The sequence below is a fragment of the Melanotaenia boesemani genome, chromosome 20 (genome assembly GCF_017639745.1).
Source record: "Melanotaenia boesemani isolate fMelBoe1 chromosome 20, fMelBoe1.pri, whole genome shotgun sequence".
Classification (NCBI taxonomy): domain Eukaryota; kingdom Metazoa; phylum Chordata; class Actinopteri; order Atheriniformes; family Melanotaeniidae; genus Melanotaenia; species Melanotaenia boesemani.
The window spans coordinates 3,824,479-3,840,892 of NC_055701.1; the positions used below are offsets into that span (position 1 = coordinate 3,824,479).

At 39.8% G+C, this 16,414-nt stretch overlaps 1 protein-coding gene across 3 annotated transcripts in view; it reads left to right on the forward strand.

Moving 5' to 3' along the window:
• The window catches only part of crybg1a (crystallin beta-gamma domain containing 1a), a 53,620-nt gene extending 40,269 nt beyond the window's left edge, over positions 1 to 13,351 (forward strand). Inside the window, exons 6-24 of one of the 3 annotated variants that reach the window (XM_041971119.1) lie at positions 37 to 75; positions 168 to 286; positions 405 to 582; positions 1,557 to 1,696; positions 3,223 to 3,349; positions 3,431 to 3,466; positions 5,866 to 6,023; positions 6,130 to 6,256; positions 6,942 to 7,087; positions 7,864 to 7,984; positions 8,074 to 8,103; positions 8,193 to 8,305; positions 9,294 to 9,426; positions 9,537 to 9,676; positions 10,425 to 10,548; positions 10,883 to 11,044; positions 11,359 to 11,521; positions 12,654 to 12,754; positions 12,792 to 13,351. In XM_041971119.1, the coding sequence (XP_041827053.1) occupies positions 37 to 75; positions 168 to 286; positions 405 to 582; positions 1,557 to 1,696; positions 3,223 to 3,349; positions 3,431 to 3,466; positions 5,866 to 6,023; positions 6,130 to 6,256; positions 6,942 to 7,087; positions 7,864 to 7,984; positions 8,074 to 8,103; positions 8,193 to 8,305; positions 9,294 to 9,426; positions 9,537 to 9,676; positions 10,425 to 10,548; positions 10,883 to 11,044; positions 11,359 to 11,521; positions 12,654 to 12,742 (2,145 nt within the window). In that variant the 3' untranslated portion in view covers positions 12,743 to 12,754; positions 12,792 to 13,351. Of the gene's footprint in view, positions 1 to 36; positions 76 to 167; positions 287 to 404; positions 583 to 1,556; positions 1,697 to 3,222; positions 3,350 to 3,430; positions 3,467 to 5,865; positions 6,024 to 6,129; positions 6,257 to 6,941; positions 7,088 to 7,863; positions 7,985 to 8,073; positions 8,104 to 8,192; positions 8,306 to 9,293; positions 9,427 to 9,536; positions 9,677 to 10,424; positions 10,549 to 10,882; positions 11,045 to 11,358; positions 11,522 to 12,653 lie in introns of all 3 variants that reach the window. The other 2 variants (XM_041971118.1, XM_041971120.1) reach the window with 2 other exon arrangements.
• The last annotated feature ends 3,063 nt before the right edge of the window (positions 13,352 to 16,414 follow it).

Below are 16,414 nucleotides of genomic sequence, written 5' to 3' on the forward strand. Positions count from 1 at the left end.
GTTAATGATTGACGTGTTTCTCACACTGTCTCCCAGATGCCTGCAGTACGAGGCTTCCACAGAAGACCTGGGAAGGTGCGATAAGAGACTTTTCTATGATGTCACATTTAGCAGAATTCCTCTCCTGCTGTCACAGATTGTCCTGATGCTTCTGTTTGTCGATGCAGATTGTCCTGCATGAGCACGCTCAGTTTGCTGGGGAGGCGTTTGAGGTCTGCGGGGATGTGGAAGATGCCACTACGATGAAGCTGTCTCCTGTCATTTCAGTCAGAGTCATCAGGGGATGGTACGGGTCTTTTAACCGACCTTAAATGAAATAGTACTAATGTCTGAAAGTATTTTGGTAATACACAGAACAGATGTGAGACATCCTGAGAGTATTTTTTATCTCTGTCTACTTACAGCTGGCTCCTCTATGAAAAACCAGGCTTCCAGGGCCGCATCATCGCCCTCGAGGAAGGTCCCACAGAGCAGATAGTGAACATGTGGGCGGAGGAGGAAAGTCCGGAAACACTGAACCAGATGGATCAACCCGTTCCAACAACACCGATGGTCATAGGTTCCCTTCGACTGGCAGTAAGAGTAAGTTTTCTTTTTTCATAATTTCTTCTCAGTTTGCTTCCTGAAGCTGTGCCACCTCTGTACAAAGTTAGTATATCTTAAAGGGATTAGTATATAAATCAGGAGTTTTTTGGCATGAATTAATAAAGGATGTTTCATGAATCTTTGTTGCTCTCCATTTACTTATATGAGATTATGAGAAAAGTTATCAGGTCCACCCTCTAGTACCAGGTTGGACCCCTTTTCCTCCAGAACTGTCCTAATTCTTGGTATCATAGATTAAAGGTGGTGGAAACCTTCCTCAGAGGTTTTCTCCATATTGCCATGACAGCATCACACAGTTGCTGCAGGTTTGTCGGCTGCATCCATGATGAGAATCTCCTGTTCCACCACATCCCAAAGCTGCTCTACTGGACTGAGATCTGGTGGCTGTGGAGGCCGTTGGAGTCCAGTGAACATCATGTTCTAGAAAGCAGGTGGAGATGATCTGAGCTTTGTGACATGGTGCATTATCCTGCTGGAAGTAGCATCAGAAGATGCTCCACTGTGGTCATAAAGGGATGGACATGGTCAGCAACAATACTCAGGTAGGCTGTGCTGGTTAAACCGGGCCATGTTGGTACTAAGGGGCCCAAAGTGGACCAAGAAAATCTCCCCCCACCATTACACCAGCAGCAGCCTGAAGCGTTGATCGAAGGCAGGATGGATCCATGTTTTCATGTTTCCACCAAATCCCCTTTCTTCCTCATTCTGATGCTCAGTTTAAACTTCAGCAAGTCATCTTCACCATGTCTACATGACCAGATGCACAGAGTTGCTGCCACATGATTGGCTGATGAGATATTTGTGTTAACAAGCAGCTGAACAGGTGGAGCTGATGGAGCTGATGAGGTGGCATAGATTTGTCTGAAGTGAAATTTGGATTCTGCATATTTGCTGTATTTGTAAGAGAAATGTAAAAACTAAACCTAACTTTATTTTTGAATGTTTTCCAGGACTACAGCATACCTCAGATTGACCTGTTTGCAGAGGTAAACGGGTTGGGGAGGATGTCATCTTACTGTGACGACACAGTGGAGCTCAGCTCCTTCGGGATGCCGCAGACCACTGGCTCCATCAAGGTTCACTCCGGAGTGTAAGTTCAGCCGATGCCGCATGCCTGTGTACAGCAGTTTCTACACATGGACATTTTCTGGAGAATTTAGCTGCAGACATTGCATGAACTTACCCATTCACACACATCTGTGTGACGTCTTCTCACAACTGGAAATACTCCAGATGGCTGCACAGGAAGCAGGGCATGATGGAAAGAGAAGGTGGTTGATGAGCCACAGCACATGATCACACAATGATGGCAGCTTTATGCAGATATTCTGATTATCTATTCTGAAAGGAAGACAAAGTAGCAACTGTTATCTCCACCTCTAACCAGCAGCTTAAAGGAAAGGCAAGTTTATTTGTATAGCACATTTCTGTACAGGACAATTCAAAATGCTTTACATAAAACATTAAAAGCATTACAGATGGTGCAAAGAAAGCATTAAAAAGTAGTTAAAAAATAGCAGCAATTACAATAAAATAAACTAGATTAAAATTATTAAAAGCATGATAAGTAAAACGTTAGTGTGCAGATTTCATGCATATGAATAAGAAATGTTTTTAACCTGGATTTAAATGTGTCTACATCTGGTAGAAGTTTAAACTTCACTGGCAGTTTCTTCCACTTGTTTGCAGCATAACAGCTAAATGCTGCTTCTCTATGTTTAGTCTGGACTCTGGTCTGGACTAGTGGACCAGAGTCTCTCGATCTAAGAGCTCTGCTAGGTTTATATTGTTAACGTATCACAGATGTATTCTGGGCCTAAACCGCTCTGGGATGTAAACAATCAGAAGGGTTTAAAACAGGGCTACTCAATTCGGTCCTACGAGGGCCGCAATCCAGCAGGTTTTCCATGTATCCCTGCACCAACACACCTGAGTCAAATTAGGTGGCTCTAACAGCCAATCAGGTTCTACACAATGACTCATTAATTTGACTCAGGTGTGTTGGTGCCAGGGATACATGGAAAACCTGCTGGATTGCGGCCCTCGTAGGACCGAATTGAGTAGCCCTGGTTTAAAATCTATTCTGTGACTGACTGGAAACCAGTATAAACTGGAAACTAGTGTAAAGATTTCAAAACTGGTGTGATGTGTTCAGATCTCTTAGTCCTGGTTAAAACTCTAGCAGCAGCATTTTGGGTGAGCTGCAGATGTTTAATGCTCCTTTTAGGAAGTCCTGTTAAAAGACCATTACAGTAATCCAGCCTACTGGAGATGAATGCATGGATGAGTTTCTCTTGGTCTTTCTGGGAGACTGAACTTTTACTTCTGTTGTTTCTGAGTTGGTAAAAAGCTGTGAAGCTTTCTCTGGACAGATACTGGGGAAAGGGTCTGTGGAGGAATGCAAGCTGCAGGCTACAGCTTGTGGTTGTCATAGTTTAAACTGCTGCGGGTAATTGATGGTTAGCACTGACAGATTTTACCTGGCTCAGGGTGTAGAGAGTGAAAGTCCTGTAATTATAACTTACTCTGCACAGTTAACATTCAGAGTAATTGTGAAATATTATAGAAGTCAGTTACCCCGCTTATTATTCCTCTGTTTGTGTGTCCTGTGTTTAGCTGGTTGGTGTACACTGAACCTGGGTTTGAGGGATTCACCGGAGTGTTGGAGGTGGGGGAGTACCCCTGCCCAGAGAGCTGGGGCTTCCCGGAGCCTTTCATTGGCTCTCTCAGACCACTTCGAATGGTACAGTGTGTCATACATTTACATAATAACATCCTGTTTGATCATATTTGTTTGGACTGACCCTGTGTGTCCTTATTTTAGGGACCAATAAAGGTGGAGCATCCTACTGATGTCAAGGTTTGTTATGCACAATCAATACCTGCTTAAACCACACAAACAGGAATCTAAAGTTTAGCCTCAGCATGTCGGCCTGATGTGATTCATTATGTTGGTTTGGCTCAGATTTAGTGTTGGGAAACATTTCAGTTAATTCATGCAAGCGAGGAGAAATGATTTAGTGAGGATGTGATACAGAAACAAACATATTTTGGGTTATTAACAGAATTGTGTTGCACAGAGTGGGTTTTAACCATCATATGAAGCCATTGTGTGGCTTCAACTGGGCATCCTGGCTTGACCAGTGCAATCCATTGGTTTCCTCAGCTAGGCTATTATTTCTTTATGAATTGGCTCATATGAACACAGTTATTATAAACTGGACTAATGTGGATTTGTTTTGATTGGCTCACATTAAATTAGCTTGAATAGATTATGTCTGTAAAATGTGCTGAGATTGGTGCTAAACAAATATAAACAGAATTGAACAAACAAAACCTAATTAAGGTGTTTATATCCATTAAAATAGGCAGATAGTCTTAAATCAACAGTGTGTAACAATCACTGAGATCTAGTGGTTAAATTGTAGATGGAAACCATCTCAAACAATGTCCACCATCTATGCCTATAGGCTGAATTACCTGTGGAGGAAACAAAAATCAACTCCAAAGACCTTTGTTGTTCAGCAGTGATTTCCATGTGGGAAAAGCCACAGTTTTTTTCAGTTTTCGCCTGTTTAAATTCACTTCCTCTCTTTATGCTTGTGCTTCTCTGTCACAGTCAGTGCATGTGCTGAACTCCAATATGACATAAAACTGCAAGACACTATCATTTAAAAGGAAATAAAAAGCCTCAACTTCTATGGCATAGACATACTGACCTGAACACGTTACTGGCTTCGTCAGGGAGTCAAACAGACTTAATGAGTTCCAGGTGTCTTTATAGTGGAATTCTCCACCTGTAGTGGAAATTTCCATTAACAGCACTCCGCCCACAGGAAGCACAGGAAAAAAAGCACAAAAACTACAAAAAACTACAAAAATGGACACCTAGCTACATCAGATTAGAGATGGGATTTATGGCTGTTTGAAGGGAGCCGGATTTTGAGGAGCCGTTCCTTTCAAAGAGCCATTCAAAAGACTGGCTCATTCTTACAATATCTTACAAAATTTCACAATATATAAGAATGAAATATATAAAATCTACTAAACAAGATTTAACTAATTATAAGAAAAATATACATAAGAAAAGAATAAACCTGAGCAGTCAGTGCAAATTCTAGTAAATGTTTTGGATAGAACTCTGTGTTTGTTTCCGAACAATTCTCTCTGCCCATAGATGCTTCACATGAATGGACATCAGACTTCTATGATGTCACAAATGAGTGGAAAATTTGTATATAAAAAGAATGGCTCACAAATGAACGGCTCACAGCTGTGACTCGGTTCCCATCTTTCATTTAAAAGAGCTGTTTAAAAGAATTGATTCGTTCATGAACGTCACATCTCTACATCAGATGGCATAGTTTAAAATAACAGGATACTTTAAACCAAAAAATACCCACACACAATACATAATTTTATATAACATTGCTAGACAATTTAAGAAAGAAAGTAATATTGTTTCACAAAACTATTTACAAGAAAAGATTTGCCAAAAGACAGTAAAACTGAACTATTCATTCAGGCCTGGATAGTGGTCTGTAATGTAAAAATCCAAAGAGCCTCCCTTCAGTTGAGTTAGCTTTTTCTATCACCTTTATTCATGGAAAGAGTGACATGATCAAACCCATTTACCTGGAACGTGCTCTGTCTGTTCTTGCATAATTGAGTAATTCTGATCCTTCGCTTGTTTTCCTTACACCTTCTCTTCAAAACAGCATCTAGAACAACGGATTCCTCCATTTTCTTTCTTCTTCTTTGCACCCAAGTGATGCAAATATGGCTGTTCTCTTGTTTAATTTCCTAAATTAGGAAATCTTACAACACTTTGTGAAAATCAAGGAGAAAATGAAGCATTCTGAAGGACTCCATCCCATCTTTCTTATTCAAATCCCTGTGAAATGTGTGTTATATGAGAACTTAAACTAGTCAGAGAAAATGCTTTGTTTTGCTCTTTTCTCTGGTGACCTCAGAAGTGTATTCAAATTGAAAAAAGGAGGAAAATGCCCACTGGGAAAGATCATGTCCAAGCACTTTCCCTCAGTTGCCTCTGGTATGCTGACAGCTCTCAGCCTGCAGCCTCTGCACCTCACTGATGAACAGAAGAGAGACAGTATGTCAGATATAATGTGGAATGAAAGGAATCCTACATTTGAACAGGAATGAACCATAAAAACATAAAACTATTATCAGTTACTTGTGCACTCTTCGCGCTCTTACCTCAGGACTTTACCGGACTCCCTCTTTCCTCTTTGACAGGCTCTGGTGTTTGAGAAGCCAAACTTTGATGGAGAGTGTTTCGAGGTGGACGCTGATGTCTACAACTTCTCAGAGCAGGAAGAAGAAGATGCAGGAAACCCCGATGTGAAGAAAAAGAGCCTGTGTTCAGTGGGGTCTATAAAGATCCTTGGTGGTCTGTAAGTAATTTTATAAAGACAGTTTTGGTAACGGTTATCTTTAGTTTAGCATGAAGCCAAAAGTTAGATACTGAAAGTTAGTGATGTTTTTGTTTGGCCTGCACAGCTGGGTGGGCTATCAGGAAGCAGACTTTGAAGGCCAGCAGTACATCCTGGAGGAGGGGGAGTATCCTCACAGCAGTGACTGGGGAGGATGTGAAGGCGGGTTTCAGTCTCTACGGCCTGTACTTGCAGTAAGTTTTGCCTGAAACATGAACTTTTCATACTGTTTCTAGTGAGCTTGTTCGGGGATTTCTTTATGAAAACCGAAGATGAAGCCTCCAAACTCAAGAATCAGCCCCCTGCTGGGGAAAAATAATAAATTGCACTTGAACTCAGCATAACAGCTTTTGAGTCTCGGTATGGCCACACTGAGTATTCTAGCTTCTCATTGGCTGCTCAGATCTAGAGTTAAACCACTTCATCAAGCAAAGAGGTGGATACCAGGCTTCGGTGGACAAATAATTCTCCTTTTTCTTCTTCACATTCCTCTTCAGCAAAATTGTATAATAATCAGAATTCAGTTTTCTTACTTGTCTGGTGACATCGTCAGAAAATTACTAAAGCATGGGAACAAGCTCGCTAAATCATGGCTACGTGTTAATTAAGCACATATTTATGGCCAATTATCATTTCATTTGATTCTACTTTAATGTTGAGTGGAATTGTAGAATATTACCAAGTTTCATGGGGTAGCCTAAGTGAATAGTTTAACTACAACTAAACTAAATGTGGTGCCACAACACAGCAGAAGCTAACGGAGAAGGACCAGTGATAACTGTAAACGTGGTCTGGAGATTCCTGCTTTAGTGTATAAGTTGATGTTGGATTTCATATAAAAACTTTTCCTTTTTTAAAATGATGTGTTCATCTTTCCAGAACTTCCAGTCCCCCCATCTTAAACTGTACAGAGAGCCAAACTTGAATGAGCTGGGGGTCAGCATGGACCTGCTGGGTCCCATCCTCAACACGGAGGACATCAACCACTGGACCAAAACCCAGTCCATCAACGTCACTGCAGGAGTGTAAGTCAAACAGTTTTTAAAAAGGAATCTAAACCAAAGAGGAGGAGCGAAGGATTTTTACTTTGAGTTGTTCTCTGGAGTTGTTGGGTGTGTGTTTTTCACTTTACAGGTATGACTAAGAGTTATGTCATCATTGACACAAACACACACACCCCAACATACCACACACACTTACAGCCGCAGAGGATGAATTATGAATAAGCTGTTTGTATAACTGATATGCCCTTTTGTCCTTAAAGGCAGGGATTTACACCACTTATGCAGAAATAATCGTAGTTGCAGACATTTGATGCTTCTTATAGACGTTTCAGGCCACAGAGGCTATGATCTGGTTCCAGTTTGAGGTTGTTTATAGCTGAGCTTGATAAAGAAAGCTTCAAATCTACAAGGTTTGTTTTGCCAGTTGTTCATTGAAGGAGGAATTTGTTTCAGCTCTAAGGTGACATTTCAGTGTTGGTATCTGCCTCACCTGTTGTTTTATGGCCTCTTAGAGGAATGAAGTTTTACGATGTTAGCTCTGCAGGTACAGTCAGAGATTCTTTTAGAGAACCAAACAGATCGAGACAGCCAGCATTCCACGAAACCACGCATGTCCACAGAGAGCATGCTGACTTTTAGTCTGGATAACCAACACAGTTCATCTCACCTCTGGAGCTTAAACTACTTTACCGATTTATATTTGCACAGGAAAAGCAAACAAAAGATATGCTGAGATAAGGTGTATTTCTCTCACAACTTCTGAATTTTTAATGATGATGCATTTGTGCACTTTGCAGCTGGGTGGCATTTGAGCATCCTGGGTTCAGCGGAGAGCTTTATGTGCTGGAGAAAGGGATTTATGCCAACCCAGAGGATTGGGGAGCACAGAAGATCTCATCCTTACAGCCTGTCTTCCATGTAAGAACGCTGGATTTAACTGGTGGAATTTCTGACTTGGGCCATTTTAAATAATTATTCCTAATATCTCCTTCCTGTCTGTCTCGTAGGACATGCTGATGGGAGCAACTAAATTTAAGGTAACATTTCCTCATCAACAGCTCTGTAATGCAGAGTCTCTAACTGTGTGTTCTTGTTGGGTTGCTAAGGCGGTCTGGATGTGTTGCAGGTCCAGCTATACTCCGAACCAGACTTCCAGGGAAAACTAGTGGCCCTGGAGGACAGTGCAACAGCTCTGGATGAAGATTTTATGCCCCGGTCCTGTAAGGTGCAGGCAGGCAGGTAAGCATGACCGGACCTTCATTTTTCAGTTACTTCAGTTACGTTAAGGTTCCTCTTCAGCAGATATTTATGTTCCAAATCTGCTCCTAAAAGTGGAATATTATTTTCAGCTCTATTGATGCTCTGAAGATTCAAAGCATAAAATCTTAGTTACAGCAGTGGTGGGGAAGTCTCATCATGTCGAAATTAGTCTGAATCCTATTAATTAATTAATCAATTATTCATTGTTGATGACGTAAATTTAAGTTCACAAAACTCGTTTTCATGTAATAAGTTCATTTCTATTATTAACTCTTGAAAGTGGCTTTTTGTTAAAACGAATAGCCTCGTTTTCTCAGAATCACAAGAAATTTGATGCAATCAGTCAGAATCTATGAAGGTAAGTTCAGGTGTGCACGAGTTCTTATGTTCCCTTCCTGCCAGTTGCTTTTCTGAACTCTAAGAAAGAAATGTCATTTAAAAGTTAAACTTTTATCTCAAGAAGATCATGTTTATAAAATATAATAATTTATTTAAAAATAAAGAAATAATAGATTTTATTTTGAAGTTTATGTTGGATTTAACTCTTGTTTTTTTGTTTGAATTCAAGAAATAAATTTGGAAAAAAACAAAATTAATTTTTATGCATGGCCCCTCTCAGCTTCCATAGATAAGAAAAAGAATTATTTCTTTGATTGTTTTTTTTTTTTTAATGAATGTTTTTTCCTAAAATTAAATAGAACCAAACAGTGGCTTTAAAGCAATTTTGTGGTATTTTTTATTTTATTGCAGAAGTTTTGAAATATTTCAATAGTTTTAATTTTGGCCACTAGATGTCGCCACATCTCACATAGTGGAAGCATAAATTCAGCATCATTATGGAGTTTAAAGCTTCCTCTGAACAGAAACACCACCATTTTGAAATTCTGTTTGTTAAATCTCCATTTGAATGTAGGACGTAAAAACTTACCACAGCAATGTAACAACAGTGTGTGTGTTTGTGTGTCAGCTGGGTGGCGTATGAGGGAGCCCAGTTTACAGAGAACATGTATGTCCTGGAGGAGGGAGAGTACCCCAACACAGAAGCTATGGGCCTCCTGTCGTCAGACTCCAACATTCGATCCATGCAGACTGCTGGACATGTGAGTATTCAGCATGAGGGAGGGAAAATCTTTACAGCCTGTTCACAAAGCTGATTCTGCATCATAGGGAAGCATTTTCTGTAACAAAACTTGTTCTCTTTGGACTTCAGGAGTTCTCCCTGCCCTCCATCGTCTTGTTCAGTAAAGTGGGCTGTAAAGGTCGCAGGGTGGTGCTGACATGCGGAGCTGTAAACCTGCTGCAGGCCGGCTTAGACTCGCGCATATGCTCCCTGGTGGTGGAGGGAGGAATGTACGTAACGTTCAGAACTTTTAAAAGGTTGAATATTTAGTCTGTTGTTGAGATGAAAACACAGGAAACTGCATCACTGGACAGTTCATACGCTAGACTGTTTCATATATTTGGTTGTTTCTGCATTACAACTTAGATCACATTTTTAAAAACAAAATTACTTCTTTTTTTGAAAGTTGGGTTTCACTCAAGCTTGCATATGCAGTTATAGAGCAAATATGGAGCTTAAATACACGTTTAATTAGAAAGAGATCAAATATGTTTAGCCTATAACCAAACTTTTCACCAAAGCTGCTTTGAAAAGCTTCACATTCCTGCAGAAAGTAACTCATGAGATTATTTTAAATCATGTTGGCTCAGATTTTAGCTGCAGATGTCCACCTTTGAGACAGCCAAGGTCCACCACTGTGTGGGAAAGGGTGGATCAAAGTGAGCTTTATGTTGTTGGAACAGCCTAGTTGTGTACATCGTTCATACCAGGGATACTGTAAATAAACAAAGCTGAAAAGAACATAATGTTGAGAGGGAGTAACAGGAGTATTAGTAGCATCTGCTAGTTCACTCCCTTTTAGGGAAGAGATATTTTCTTTTCCTTGTTGCTCTTTTTCAGCAGTTTGAATTAAAATGCTGTGACTGAGCTGTTACCTCATATTATAGTCTAAAGGCAAATCTTATAAGACATAAAACTTTTGTACTGAGATGTAAAAACGTGTAGGAACTCTGAATTTAATGCAACCCCTCTCTGCAGGTGGGTGCTGTATGAGGGAAGTAACTACAGAGGTCGACAGCTGCTTCTTCAACCAAGCGAAGTGGGAGATTTGTGCAAGTCAAAAGGCTGGCAGCGAATAGGATCGCTCCGCCCATTAATGCAGGTATGAAAGGAGACGTCTGCACCAATCACAATACAGAGCTGCCACGCTGACGTTTTTACATGTTGTTGATTTTCAGTTGGTTTTTAATCAGTAAAAATGTCTTTTTTCTTGGAAAATGTTTTATGTAAGATATGTTAACCAGCATGTCTACTGTAACATTTTTATCCAAATGGAAGTGTGCAAATAACCTTGTAAAATTTTACTTTTTGGGGCAACTGTATCTTAAATAAAATCCTATTTTAAAAGTAAAAAATCCTTTCTGTCTAACTGAATAAGTGCTGCTTTGTTGTCCCGATGAAGTGAATCTAACCTTATTTTGCATGCTTCCCTCCAGCAGAAACAGATGTACTTTGGTCTGAGGAACAGGGAGAACGGATGTATGATGTCTCTGACGGGAACGCTGGACGACATCAAGCTGATGAGGATTCAGGCCGTGGAGGAGACGGGAGGACTGGAGCAGGTCTGGCTCTATCGGGACGGACAAATCACCTGCAAGGTACTCGGCTGCATCAGCATCACAGAAAACTACCAATAACGACGTGAGGGTACTTCTACTGAAATGAACAGAGCAGTGTTTTTGTAAACAGACTGAGAGATAAATGGCTCTGAATTTCCTGCAGGTGAACAGTTTCAAAGACACCTGTAGTAATGGAAGTTAGACAAAACCTAAACAGGAACTGGAACTTTGTGATGTCTCTTCCTGTTTGATGGCTCAGCAGAAGATTTTAATTCAACTTCTGAGCTCATTACCTTTTAGTTTTCAGCATTTTGCATCATAATCTCCATCCATCATGTCCTCTCTGTCCCCAGCTGGTGGAAGACTGTTGCCTGGAGACAGCAGGTGGTGTGGTGATGGCAGGATGCCGGCTTTGCATTTCCCCAGAGCGAGGAAAAGACAACCAGCTGTGGAACATCACCCCTGATGGCCTAGTTCGCTGCCACATCCAGCCTGACCTGACCCTGGAAGTCAAAGGTTAGAAAATTCTCTTAGACAACACATTTGTTGAGACTTGGGATGTGAAAAATTTCAGGAAGTCAAAGAAAGGTGGAAACAGGAATTTCTAAGGACTTATGAAAAGATAACCACTGTACACAGACACATGGAGGACATATCGGTCTGCCATGTTGAAAATACATCTGTTATCTATATGCTTCCCTCTGGTATGTGTTGAGGAACTGTGCGATGGCAACAACTCCTTTTCTTTCTTAAGGGATGGTCCAGTGGATTCTACACTAAATTAAATCAAAGCAAAAAACACTTTGTGTTTTCTGCATCATGACTGAATTTATTTATAGAATTAAAATGATTTATTGTGTTGTAATATTATTTGTACATTCTACTAAAAATAACTTACATTATTATACTTTATTTAGTTTATTATTATTTATTATTATCTTTATTATCTCTGTTATAAAGAAGGAGAAAATGAAGGACGCCCTGAAACTATATATATATATAGTTTATATATAGTTATATAATTTAAAGGATTCCACGAGCCCCGAACATTAGCTGAGAAACTTCTGGATCATTTCACTCAAAGCAGTTTTTTTTTTATGTTGCCCTTTTTTTAAGGCACCAGATTCAGATTAAATGAATCTCACTACAAGATTAAGTTCTGCACAAGCTTGTAAATGCCCCATTCGTTTGAGTCACTTGTGCTGAAGCAGGGAAACATCTAAAACCTGTAGGACAGTATCCCTCAAGGACCAGTGTTCTTCTCAGCTCCCAGCAGTGAGATTCAGCTCCACAGCACCACCTCCTGGTGATATGTGGAGGTGCAGCAGTGAAAATGGGTCAGTGCACAAAAATAGCTCTTCAGTTATTCAGTGTCAGGTTTCAATATTTAGGTCTCTGATAACCACCTGCTTCTCTCAGAGGTCTGAAATATGTTCCCTCTGCAGAGCTAAAAGCACAACACTTTATTTGCTGATCTGTGCTGCATAAACATATTTTTATCAGCTAGTTAAAGTTGAACTGTGTACCTCCACCTCTCGCCTGATAGCAACTGGGAAGGGCTGCAGCACCCCTATGACCCTGAGCTGGATTAAGAGGGTGTAGAAAATGGGTGGATTTTAACATGAAGCAATGTGTGTTTGTCTGTCAGGTGGTCATCAATATGACAAGAACCAGGTAATCCTCAACACCTTCGATGAAAGCAAACTGAGCCAGAGATGGACTTTGGAGATCCTGTGATCTGATGAGGAGGTTTGGCCTCACAGCCCTGTGACGCAGCTGTCAGGAGACTTAGCCCCGAAGAGCAGCTCCACCGTGGAGCCCACGCTACAGAGATTTTACATGTTTACCATTACTGAGGAGGACAACGTGCACTCTTTTTCTTTTTTTTTTTCTTTTAGAACAAATGGATAACCTTAAATGTTTCCTTGTTGCCTTCAAACATTACAAACCAAAGCCTCCATGTTTTCACCAGCTGAAGTGAAAACTCTGCCCTGTTTCAATGCTGCAGACTTTCTTTATCTTGTGGTACTTTTATATGACATGGACATGGTTTCCACAACTAGTTTTCTGGTTTTATGTTGGCAAATGTGAATGTAATGTAAGTCTGGTGTGCAGACACCCCAAAGATGCATCCAGACAGTTTTACGTCTTGTAGAAAATGATCTGTTGTAAAGTTTTAACTTTGTAGGACTTCTTAGGTTTTTACACAAAGTGTGATTCGCTCATCCTGTTGTACAGAAAGCTGAAATGTACAGACGGAGTCATAACGTTAAGCAATGCTGCCCTGTGCTGATTGTAAATATTTAAGAAAACGTTTTGAAAATTAAAACAAAGATGTTATTTTCACTGCTGTCTGCATTTTGTTTTCTAACTGTTTTATTACTGTTGAAGTGACAACAAAAAAAGATTAAATTATGTCTAATGAAGGTCAGCGTAACTGGGACATGTTGCAGGGGTCACATCTGATCCGGGACGCTTGCTTTGCATATTTGTTTATATAGTTCCCCAAAGACGCAGATGTTACTCCCATTAATTAAAATATGTAGCATTTTTTTTGCAGTAATTTCCATATTTAAAAGCATTGTCATGGCTACAGATTTTTGTAAAATCAGCTTACATGTTAACTGAATACTTACAATAGTTTTCTGATATTTGGAAATGCTGCAAATACTGATGAGCTCAAGGTCTTTGAGGCCATCTTCTTTAGCACCTTCAGCAAATTCTAGAGTTCAGGTCATGAATTTTTGTTGTTTTTGCAGACTACCTGATGTTTTTCCTCCAGAATCTTACTGTAGGGACATTTTCTAAGACTGCTGCATCCTAATGAATCAGAAAAATTAGGCAGACCATCCACTGAAAACCAACCAAGCAAGACTCCACTTCTGCTTGGATTTAGTATGAAACAGGTGTGTGGGAGAGGGATGAAGACATGAAGTATTTAAAGTTATGGTGCAAAACCTTCATCAAGCAAAATTCTTAATAACTTAAGAGCTGAGGTAGAAGTCAGCTAAAGATGCTCAACCAAGTCCATTTTCTATACAGAGACACATATTCCCAGGTAAATCTAGCCACATATAATTAAAGAGTCACTTTACAAGATTATTGAATTAGCAGTATTTTTATTTTTTTTGTCATACAGCTCCATATAAATAAAACTGATAACTGCAAGACAAAAGTTTTGTACAAAAACATTACAAATAGATGTTTCTGCAACTTTATTCTGTTTGCTTTGTTAAAGTATTCAGCATCATGAAAAAACATTGAGATTTTAGGGGAGAACTTATATCTTCATAAACTGCTGGTTTTACTTTGTTCTTTTCTAAAGTTTTGTGGCGACACAACCCTTGAGTTAGGAGCCTTTTTCATACTTGAAAGACTGTAATAAAAATGACTGGAAAAAAAGAAAAAGAAAACCTTTGCCAGGCCTTCAGAGGGCTGGCGAACTGTTTATTTTAAAACATTACAGGCCTGACTGCTGGGAAGAGAAGTATAACGGGGAATGGATCAACGCTTTTGAATGTGATTACAAAATTTTAGGATGGCGAGACACTCATTCATTTTCCAAGAAGAATAGAATTCCTTTTGGAAAATGCATTAAATGCACTGCCTGGCCCAAATAAAAGTCACCACCTGGATTTAACTAAGCAGACAGGTAGGAGCGTCCTATTGGATAATTACTGCATGTGTGATTATCTTTAAGCTGTAACAAGTTATTTAACCCCAACGGATACAATGAGTAGCTTCTTCTTTCTTTAATAACCATGAAGACATCCTGTGGTTGTGGAAAAGATGTTTGTCTGTGTGAAAAGGGTCAGATCATTGGCATCAAGCAGAGGCAGTTGTTTCTAAAACTGTGTTAAGAACTGTCCAACACATCATTAAACTGGAAGGATAGAAGAGAACTGTCATCTTCCAGGAAGAAATGTGGTCAGAAAAAGAATAAATAAAAAAAAAATCCTGAATGATGGTGATCAGTGATCACCACCACAGAACTCAGGGCTATGTTTAATAGTGAAAGTAAGAACATTTCCACATGGCTGTGGAGCCATGAGGGAACCAGTCTAATGAGAAAAAGGCTTCAACTGGCCAGGGAGCATAAAGACTGGACTCTGGAGCAATGGAAGGTCATGTGGTCTGAGTCCAGATTTATCCTGTTCCAGAGTGAAGGAGCATCAGGGTAAGAAGAGAGGCAGATGAAGTGATGCAGCCATCATACCTGTCATACCACAAGCCTGTGGGGGCAGTCTATGATCTGGGGTTGCTGCAGTTGGTCAGGTCTAAGTTCAGGTCTAGGTTCAGCTACATTACATGTCCAAAGAATGAGGTCAGCTGATACCTGAATATACTAAATATGCAGGTTATTCCATCTTCTCTGATGGAACGGCCATATTCCAAGATGACAGTACCAGGATTCATGGGGCTCAGATTGTGAAAGAGTGGTTCAGGGAACAGGAAACATCATTTTCATCCATGGATTGTTCACTACAGAGTTTTAGACCTAAACAAACCCCATAGAGAATCTTTGGGATGTGCTAGAGATGACTTTGGTGAAAAATGAATGCAACACTGGACGGAAAAACATTTTGTGAAATTGCCGAAGCTTATTGAAACAATGACACAGCGACTGTTGCTCCAACCAAATAAGAGTGACCTTTTTTTGTGGCCACTTCGTTCTTGTTCTGGTAGTGTACATCAGATAATCACACAATGTTACTGACCTTTTTAATGTTTCCAACCTGATGAAACCTACAAGTTAAATAAATATTCTACATAAATGTGAAAAATTTGGGTCTTTACAGCTTTAAGGAAGGTGGAGTTTGATGGATCGTCTGTTACTTCAGGCGTGCGAGCTACTCACGCATCAAACATTTTAGTTCCTATTTCAGACCTTTCTGCAAAAAAAACTATCCCACACAATGCAGTAAGTCTGAAGCAAAAGAAACTAAAAGAGGAACTCGATGCCACACTTCAGACTTCACACTTCACTACATCGCCATGCCACCGAGCTCTGCTGTTACCAGAACTGTACACCCCCAAATCACAAAATGCTTTGCTCTGACTCAAAGTCACACTGTGTGAAGATTTTTAGTTTTAATATGTATACAGATATACTTTTTTACATTTCAGGCTTGAACTATCTTATAAAGAAGAAAAAAAGCTCTTCAAAACAGGAAGACATCATTACAAAAAAAATTCAAGGTCGCTCAAGTTCTTAACGGTACAAACACAATCTAAAGAAGCTAGTGCTGAGATACTCTGTCCATATTTGATCCTTAAAACTCAGACTTTCGTGTTACTTTTAGACCAAATTATAAATGTAATTATGATTTTCTAGAAGTCTAATAATTCCTGGTTTTAAACTGGCCCTGTCCTAACCATTTTCTGGAAAGTTTTGCAGCCTGAAATGTT